At 40.4% G+C, this 9,676-nt stretch overlaps 1 protein-coding gene across 3 annotated transcripts in view; it reads right to left on the bottom strand.

Annotated features, from left to right (window-relative positions):
- ldb3b (LIM domain binding 3b) overlaps nucleotides 1–9,607 on the bottom strand; it is a 16,294-nt gene extending 6,687 nt beyond the window's left edge. For 2 of the 3 annotated variants that reach the window (XM_035662525.1, XM_035662536.1), the window contains exons 1-4: nucleotides 9,261–9,607; nucleotides 5,628–5,779; nucleotides 5,289–5,364; nucleotides 1,048–1,070 (exon numbers count right to left, since the gene is read on the bottom strand). In XM_035662525.1, coding sequence (XP_035518418.1) covers nucleotides 1,048–1,070; nucleotides 5,289–5,364; nucleotides 5,628–5,779; nucleotides 9,261–9,356 — 347 coding nt within the window. In that variant the 5' untranslated portion in view covers nucleotides 9,357–9,607. The remainder of the gene's footprint in view (nucleotides 1–1,047; nucleotides 1,071–5,288; nucleotides 5,365–5,627; nucleotides 5,780–9,260) is intronic. The other variant, XM_035662546.1, reaches the window with a different exon arrangement.
- Between the last annotated feature and the right edge of the window lie 69 nt (nucleotides 9,608–9,676).

Genomic DNA, 9,676 nt, shown 5'->3' with positions numbered 1-9,676 from the left:
ACTATTAAAGGAATATCTTATGTTATCTTATCTTAACTGCTATAACAGTACGCAGTGTATACTTTATAGGATCAGTGTTTCATGTTATTGGGACACAGTTTCACTTCTGAAGCATTACCCATCATTACTTAGAGCTGAATGACTGAACTCACACAACATTTTAATTGATGGAAAATTAAATCTGACATACGAGTCCAAAGAAAACCAAACATGCTAATGTTTAAAACAACCACCAGATGGATTATTTCCAGCAGATTTCATATGACACACACTGAAACACACACAGCAGATAATGTTTTTCTGATACACACTACTGCCAAACATGAAGGACACTCGTTCATGCATTTATGTCGTTTACAGTAATATACTGTAAATCTTTTCATATTCAGATGAATATGAAAGATAAAGAGGGCCAGCAGAGGTGGAAAACATAGGTGGATACCATAGTAGACTATGAGTTTAACATTAAAATGTTTCCTAAAGAAAAAGTAAAGAAGTAATAGCACTAAAGAGGACTGAAGTATCAAGTAAAAGTACTAATTTTGTGTTAATGTGTATGTATTTTAAGTAAGTACTCCATATAATTTTGGTTAGTTTAGCATAATTTTATGAACTCTTAAGTAATGTTTTGCAAAATTCTTTATTAATGAAGTAACTACAGCTGGAACTACAGGTATGTAATGCCTGCTGATATGTTGTGAAGGAAAAGTAGAAAGTCTTACACAGTTTACTCTTACAAAGTAGTGGTACTTCAAAAGCACTTAAATAGATTTTATACTTTTATACTTTCCACTTCTGGGGACCAAATGATGTTAATAATAACTATTATCTTGGATTTTCAGCCTGTGAGTTATTGTTGCAGCTACCTGAAGAAACAAATGCTCAGCGCACTCAATATGCTGTTACAGTTACATTGAAGCTTTAGGTCAACACATGAATTTATGTTGGACACAACTTCACTCCACACCAAAATCACCAGCGACAAATCTCTAAAAACCGACGTATGCTTCATGCTCATTAAATACTGGGAAATGTGACGGTACTAACTTTGCAGCTGTGTTTGCGATAACCTGAAATACACCAGAAAGGACAGACAGAGGGAGAGAGAGAGAAGGAGAGAATGTAATGAATCACCAGAGGTATTTTGGTGATAACAATGGCACCCTGTGTGTTTGTAGGAAACTATCCAGCTACAGTGCTATGCTGTAATCCCATGTACAGGTTAGAATAGCAACTGTTTGTCATCACTGGGATATTTCCCAGCTTCCCCTGCATCATCAGGAGTGACTGACAAGAGCAGAAGCGTCTCAATCACATGACACAGGACGGGGACACATTTAGAACAGAACGGCCACAAATAAACACAACTACACAAACACAACACCTGATCCACTTATGTCAGGACTGCAGCCGAATAGAGGAACCTGAGCTGTAGGTGGAAGTAGACAAGATAATGTATAATGTATTTTTTCTTATCAAGACATGTGTCCGGAAGTTCCCTTTGTACCAGTTATATCAATAATCGTCATTAAAATAACGTTTATAACAGTTGAGACGACGAGACATCTTTTTGTGGCCTGTGCTATTATCAGCTACATGTTTAAAAGCCATGAAATAAGAATTACTTTCATAAATCTCCATTACTTTTTAATAAACTTGTTTTGACCACATCAATGCAGACAAAGGGCCAACCAACGGCCCCTGAAGAACGAGTGATCTTCCCCTACGAGCCGGCGATAAGCCAATACCGTGCTGATTTCTTGCTAGCCCGATACTTAGTACATTTTCTGTCTGAAATTCCACTATCATGTGTTTAAGATTTGTATTAAATGATGCATTTCTTCTCATCACAATGCAAGGAATCATGGATTTTGATGATTTAACTCATAATTATCTACTGAAGCAGTACGTATATGTTATTTCATTCTCCAAGCCTCTGTCATAACCAGTTTCACTAAATAACTTCCACATTTAAACAAACTGCCTTCATCTTGGAGCTCGGCAATACATCAGTTATTTTGAATTTATGTTTCATAATTATGCAAAAAACAGCTGAATGTTAAAATGTGGGGATATACAGCTGCAAAGCACTCTGCTAAGCCTGCACTGAAGTCACTCATCAATAAAGAATTTGTAGAACCATTATTATCCCATATGAAAAGAAGAGATCCCAGTGATAAGACACTTAAGATGCGGTGGTGTTTGACATTGCCAAAGATATGGCTGATTAAAATCGTAAATTGGATGTGGTATGAAATTTTCTTTTCCGGCCATATTGACCAAAACTACTTCATCCCAAGCATCTCTTCTTTTACTGTCGGTGTAAATGTGTTCAGTTTTCACCATAGTGAAGGCGGTGGTACTTGAGACTGCAACACATAAATCAGCCAGCAGATTCGTCCTTACAGTACATGGATGAGTTCAGGCTACAGTAGGTTAAGTGGAAACGTGCTCGGTGGGCTCCTCACACGTGAGACATCTCCCTACAGAGACAGGGGGAGCCATCTCAGGTTTGGCAAAGGGGGCATCCAGGGGATACAGGATGATGGTGTGTAACCAGAGCGGAACATTCCACGGTCATGTACAACAGCTGCTCTCTACTGTGTGTGTGTCTGTGCGTGTGTATGCATGTGTGTGCCAGTGGGATCACAGTCTCCATGTACTCGGTGAGGTGGGGCCGCTGGCATGATACTGCCGTCATGGTCCTGCGATCTGCCTGGAGCACGTTTCCCGACACCTGACTTACCGTTGGCCTGTTGCTGTAAAGCAGCTGAGCACCAGAGGGGAAACATATTAGTGAGGACTGATACCTCGATGTGATATGTCAGAGGCCAAGCAGCCTTAATTAACATCTACAAGTATTCCATGACTGAGGCTTCACCCTAACTCACGCCATACCACTGAGGAGAGCCCCCTTAAACGGTGGCTACAACTTAACTCTCACCAAACTCTAGTCATTGCAACATACAGTGTAGTCAGGGCATCACAGGGTTGGCCCTACAGTCCCGGCAAAGATTACATAAAATCCTTTTTGAGAGACCCAAATGTCCAAATGTGTAATCCAAAAATTACCCTAGTGCAAATATAAAAGGTACAAAATGCAAAAAAGGATTTTAAAACTATGTAATCTGGTGATATTCTATATTTTTCCTATTGTCTATCAATAAATTGTTTGTGTAATCAAAGCCTGACATAGTTTATTCCTCCACGTTTCTTCATTACAATGACCACAAGCTCTGTAGTTTATTTTGAGTCAGTCCCTTCTGCGCCAAATGCGTATTATTCCGCGGCTGAAAATAGTATCCAAAAAATACACCACTTATCTTAGTTTCAGTAATGATCGCTAAAGACTACAGTGGCCAGCTGTTGTAAGAAATGACTGAGCCTTAAAAAACGTACCACTGGCGCCCTATCCAAAATGGATAAAGACACACTGGGTGCAGGCATCGTTTTCTATATAAGCCACTGCATGTGTGTATGATGTTTTCATAGTCTGTTAGTTGACGCGGTGCTCTTCAAGGAGGCACTTTTCCAGTTTCTACTTTTTGATTTTTTTTTATCAAAAGAACTTCCCCGCAAATCGCCAAAAGGCCAAATATACCAAAATAAAGTATGTTTGAATAAGGTTGTTATAGCCTTACAGAGCTGAACCAATAAGTTAAAGTAATCTTTTAAGCAGAAAAATTTCACTTTAAATGCAAGTATTTTGTGTGATTCTTAGTGTTTTATGTCTCAGTGGTTTTTGTACAGTTGGTTGGACAAAACTAAATATTTGAAGATGTTACGTTGGGCTCTAGGACATTATGTTGAGCATTTCTTACCATTTGCTGACATTCTATAGACCAAACTATTAATTAATTGCAGCCCTAGAATATAAACAAATTAAAAAATAAAGAAAAACAAAGGAACCTAAAAGAAAGTTTAAACCATTTAAAGGATCTCTAGTGGCTGAGGAAGTATCCCCCCGTTTGCTCACGCCGACACTGTCAAAGCAACAAGTCATCACCTTCCTGTAACCTCACCAGCAATTTTAAAACCACCAAAAAAAAGCTTCACAAGCAAATCTCTTGTTTTCCAGGCAAAACAGGATTCAAAACTCTGTTCTGGGCTTTCTTTTCGCAACAGCTTGAAGATAAAAAGCCTCAAAGAGGGAAATCAGGGAGCTGAAGCAGCAAAAACACTTCTTTGTTTCTGCTGCATCATCTCCCTGCTTTCACTTTTATTTTACAGTTAATGAGTCGGTGCCATTCTCAAGAACTGAAGAAACCATTCATACCCACTTCTAACCACTTGAATAATTTTATTTTGCATTACCTTTTGTACGGCGTCTAAGTCATTTGAATGACCTTTAGTAAAGCGTCTCAGATCTGCCTGTGTTAAAGATTCTCAAATGACCCTGTAGTCAGATCTCCTGCTATTCTGTTACCTGGAGTCCAGCCAGGTATGTTTGTGTGTACGCTCCAGAAATAGTGCCAAGTGTGAGAGGAATGAATGCTGGGAAAGTTCTGAGTATATTTCCTCATCACAATCTTGTTAATGTGAGGTTAAATGGCAACAGTGTTAAGTCATTTTCTTAATTCCTCCACAGTGAAAATACGTTTTGTTACTCTTGTGTTGGTTGTGGGTTATCCCTGAATGAGTTAAACCTTCTTCTTTCTGTGTTATATTACTGGAGGTTATTTGTCACTGTAACCTACCCCAGCGAAGAAGCTCTCCGGGACGCTGTCGGCCCCTCTCCTAACTTGCCCTGCATCAGCATCATTTCTCTGAGAGTTTCAGAAGAGTAAAGGCCAATCGGGGAATTGAAAATTGAAAAAAATGGAAAATTTCAAAGGACACTGGCTGCTCCATTTGAACTTGTTTTCCAAAATTTCCTTTCTGTTTTTCTAACTCCTTAAAAAGACGAGAAGAGGTCAAGATAGATAGATAGATTGAAAATAAAGCTTTAAAGTGAAATGAGAATAAAGGTATTAGATTGTTTTGTCTTCATCTTTTCCTTTCATTTGGTTGGTGTTTTTGGTTTGGCAACCTCTGACCTCTGCACAGGGCTCCCCGCAGTTGCACTGTGAATATTTTACACTAGAGGGCAGCAGGACACTGCCTGATGGCACCATTCGAGCAATTTTGCCCTATTTTCTCAATAGGGCAAGAACACAAAACACGTAATACGGACGCACAGACAAACATATACACATATGCAGATATACATATTGTGTTTGTATGGATAGCTGGTATTTGATTGTGTTGATTTGTCTATTTGGTCATTATTGTTGTGGGGGTGTTTATACCTTCTGGTGGGCGATGACTGGCATGGGTGAGTCCATTCTTGGAGTTGCTGTGGGAACTGGTGCAGGACGTCTTGATCTGAGGATTAAACAAAGAAATATCTCTTTAAAATATACTGTTACATCATATTTTTACAAAAAAAAAATCATCAATCAATAGCAACAAGCATCATGTGTGGCCCTTTTTTAACACTTAGACTTGCTCCTCAGCTCCCAAAATGTTCACACCGATCTGTCTTTTTACCCTCTTTTGTGCAGATAATATCCAGTGTCTTAAAATTTGCTTCTGCATCATATACTTAAGTTTGTAGGGACGGGTGTTTTAGTGTGCTGGTTGTTTACTTCAGCATGGTGAGTGACAGTTTGTTGGTGGCAGACTTGATCTTGTTCTGGGCCTCCAGGTGCGTCATCCCCTCGGTGCTGACCCCATCGATGGCTGAGATGACGTCGCCCTGGGCCAGGCTGCCGCCCACCGCCTTGCTGCCCGGAGTTATCTATGGAGGGGTCAACAGAGCAGGTCACACTACACCGATACCCATGGAAACACACAAGTAACTGAAAAACATATGCAGTTAGACGGTGAAGTTATGCACATGTTACAGATTTGGGGGATATTTAACAAATGCTGGATTAATTCCCGAGGCTGGGTGTGACATAAGAAACTTAAAAATGCAAATTGGAATAATTTGTTCATTCGACTGTTAATTTTTGCGGTGAACTTCAGGTCAAAACAGCATTACTTCTCAGCTGACATGTGACTGAGATGTAGCGCCTTACTCCACATAGTTATTAATGCTGTGTGTGTGCGTGTGTGTGTACAAGCTCAGTAAATAGGCCTTAAAGGTAGAGAAGAGAAAAACTGATTAAGCAAAATAAACTAATCCGTCAGCACTGCAGATAAAGAGCTGGATAACGTCTCTGTGTTAAGTTGATCAACAGAGTGGAACCTCATTTTAATTATGAGTCTAATCGGTCTCCACAGCTGCATACAATGCTGTCTCACACTGAAATAGTTAGAAAAGTGTCAGGATTTCAAGTGTTCAGGACAGGGACAGGAAATGTTGCTCAAACTATATATACAGTCTGTGCATAGTGGTTGAATGGTTAAATCTAAGGAAATAATGTTAACTGTCACCTTTCAAATCAGTTTTTATTTTTTCAGTTGTGAGCCAAATATTGACCTTCAGCTGAATCCTCATTCTCCTGGCTCTGCTACAAAGTGGGACTTTAGAGCTTAAACTACACAGAGAGGAGGTTTAGGTGGACCTGGAGGACTGGGGCATACAGTATTGGGTCTAGGCTTACAGTCAACTCGTTAAAGAGTTAAAAATAAGCAATGCTGTTGATGCCTGCCTGGCTTCACTGTGATTGACCCTCCTGAGCCCCCCTCCATGCCCCAAACACACACACACACACACACACACACACACCTGCTACTGACATTCATACAAGACTTCCTTAATTCTTGATCTTTTTTCTATTTACAATAAGTAACCTCTCTACAATCCACATTTTACCTGCATGATGTTCTCTGTTCTGCTTCATCTTAGACATATTAGTCATTCCGTCCTTGTTCCTCCTGTCAACCTTTCTCCTCCACATCCAACCTCCTTTATTGTCAGCTTTTGTGTATTTTTCTCCCTTTGAATTCCAGTTATTATGCCAGTGTGTGTAGATGTGTGTGTGTGTGTAAAAAGTAAGAGTTACAATAGGTGGCAGGAGGCAGAAAAATATTTCTGCACGGCTGTCTCAGTGTAATCAAACACACATGTAGACACACAACACTGCCTGGCCACTCTGTCGTGCATGTTTTCATATGCATCAAACGCTTCAAATATATAACAGATGACAAACAGGAAATGTATATGAAGACGGATTCCTTGAAAATTGGATATTAATGAAAGAGCAAAGCTGTCTTGGATTATTATATGGAGTTTCATGTGTTCTATATCAATCTGTTTTCCTTCATTTAACCTCAAGGCAGCATGTAAATAGATTTAAGCGTCATGAATGATACATATTGAGGCACTATTTCACCCCTTTTCATACTTTTTAACTATAACACTCATATAAAATCACAAGAACTGCAGAAAAACTGTTTTGTGTATCATATACTTAATGACCAGTGCTTTAGCTTGGCCAACAAGACGTAATGAATCCACTATCTTCATCCCTCTTTCCTTTCTCAGCTAGAGCAGGCCGAAATCTAAACCGTGGCGGTGTTACGTCAAACTGTAATGGCACCCAGACTAGTTGTCACGTAAAGCTGCAATGTTTTATGTTAACCTGTCAGAGCCCAACGTGACCACAGGATGAACACAAATCCAATGATACAATGTCACACCGGACACGGATCAAAGCTCCCCCTGGTAGCCTAAGACTGGGATCAGAAGACAATAAACTAACAGATGTGTGAAGTCTGTGAATCAATATAACGCAGCTGAACATCAATCAGGACTGAAGAATGAGGAGCTGGAGGTGGGAGGGGGCACAGTTAATGTCCACACAGGTAAGCTTCATCTACTCTACCTTCTTCCATTCCTCTCTCTCACATCACCTGAATCTATCAAACCCTCCATCCATCTGCTCCCTCACTGCGTCCCCTCAGGGGCAGCTCCAAACGGTGAAACTGAAACTGAGTATAAGCAAGGAATGAAGCTTACTAAAGGTAACACAAGCTGGCCATTAGCTTCCTTGCTCTCCTCGCTTCTTTCCTGTCCCATTCCCAGCTCTCCCTCACCATCCATCCATCCACCTCTCCTCCAGTGCTATTTAAAGGAAACGCTGTAAATACACCAGCAGTCCTGCCAGAGAGGGGGAGAGAGAGACATCCAGTCGCTCTGCTACAGAAGTTAAAACAAATTAATTTGCTTTTTTGAAGAGCGACACTTAATTTTCCCCACATTTTCTTAAATTCTACTATTATATTCTGTCATTTGTAGTAGAAACAAGTCTTGAACTTGAACTATTGTAGTCAATGTGATGTCATTTTTGGAATTATGTCAGTAGAAAGAAATTTGACAGTTAAAATAAGTCAATTAATCATTAAAAACACTCATCGTGAATTGATAAGTTATCATGATTAATCAAGCTGATTATGATCAGCTTAGATTTGGGGGTTTTCTAGACATTTAAGCTCCATGTGATGGAAAAATGAAAACTACCAGCGGTAAAAGTTGACTAATGCAGCTGCACCTCTACTCCAGTAAAAGTATTTCAGTCCTTCCACTGCTGCTCTATTCTAGAAATCTCTCTGGAGATTACATCTGAGCCTCACTGTCATCATCACGTACAGCAACATTACATAACCACTGCTCGGCCACTGCTCACACACAAATTGCACCTGCGCACATGCCTTGACACAGACTTAATGAAGTTTCAACGTGCAACCTGGTCAACCCAGGTGAAAGGGTCATTTTCAAGTGAAGAGGGCAAAAAATTTAAGTTTTCAGACGTGTTAATTATTGGAAGGGCTGTATTTTACATGTCCTTTAATAAACATGCTCCACGTATACTTATTTTATTGTTTATTGTTTACAGAAGTTAGATGTAACCTCCAGGTCTAAAAACCCTTCCTTTCAATCTAATTTGCTTTTTACTGAGACACCTTCACATATTTTCACCTGCAAATCACCACATTGTTGCTTACTTGGATATTCAAGCAGGAAAAAGGGAAAAAGTGAAGCTTTTTGAAGTGCGTGTTTACATTATTTTGCATCGTGTATGTTGTTTTTAAAATTATTTTTGAGTGGATCCATTTGCCAAAGTCAGTCAATCAGTGTACTATAGTCTGTGTAGAAGATGTTTAGTTTCTGTTTGAAATGATTTGTGAACCAGTGCATTGTTTTGTCTCAGCAGACTGACAGTTTGCTATCATTCGTGTGCCACCTTGTCAATGTGACATTGCTTGTTTCGTTATTCGTAAGTCGTTTTGTCACAACCAATGTGGGCCTGTGAGGATGACTCTGTCCTTACCCTGGAGATGGTGAGTGGCATGTTGAAGTCCTTTCCTCCCTGTAGTCTGAAGCCCCATGGAGCAGGGCCATTCAGAGTCACTGTGTACGTACTCATTTTCGGTTAAACACTCCACCTGTTAACAACTCCTGCTGGCTGTGTGGTTTCTCCTCCTGCTCTGTATGCCCTTCTTCTCTGTCCTCCCCTGCTATCCTTTTGTCCCTGTCGGTGCCTCGGTGGTCGCTTCTCTTCCGTCAGCCCTGGCTTCACTACCGTCTCTCCCGTGTCTGCTCCCAGCTCTCAGGACAAACACCCTGGGGTAGTGGTGGTAGTGGTGGTGGGTGGGTGGGTCAGGTGCTGTGGAACCTCTGTGACACACACACACAATTGGAGGGACACACGCACACAGGCATACACAAATACACAGAGAGAGAGAG

The sequence above is a fragment of the Morone saxatilis genome, unplaced genomic scaffold, assembly GCF_004916995.1.
Source record: "Morone saxatilis isolate NCDOM2014 unplaced genomic scaffold, NCSU_SB_2.0 Contig1, whole genome shotgun sequence".
NCBI classification, from domain to species: domain Eukaryota; kingdom Metazoa; phylum Chordata; class Actinopteri; family Moronidae; genus Morone; species Morone saxatilis.
This window is presented reverse-complemented; position numbering and strand designations above follow the sequence as displayed.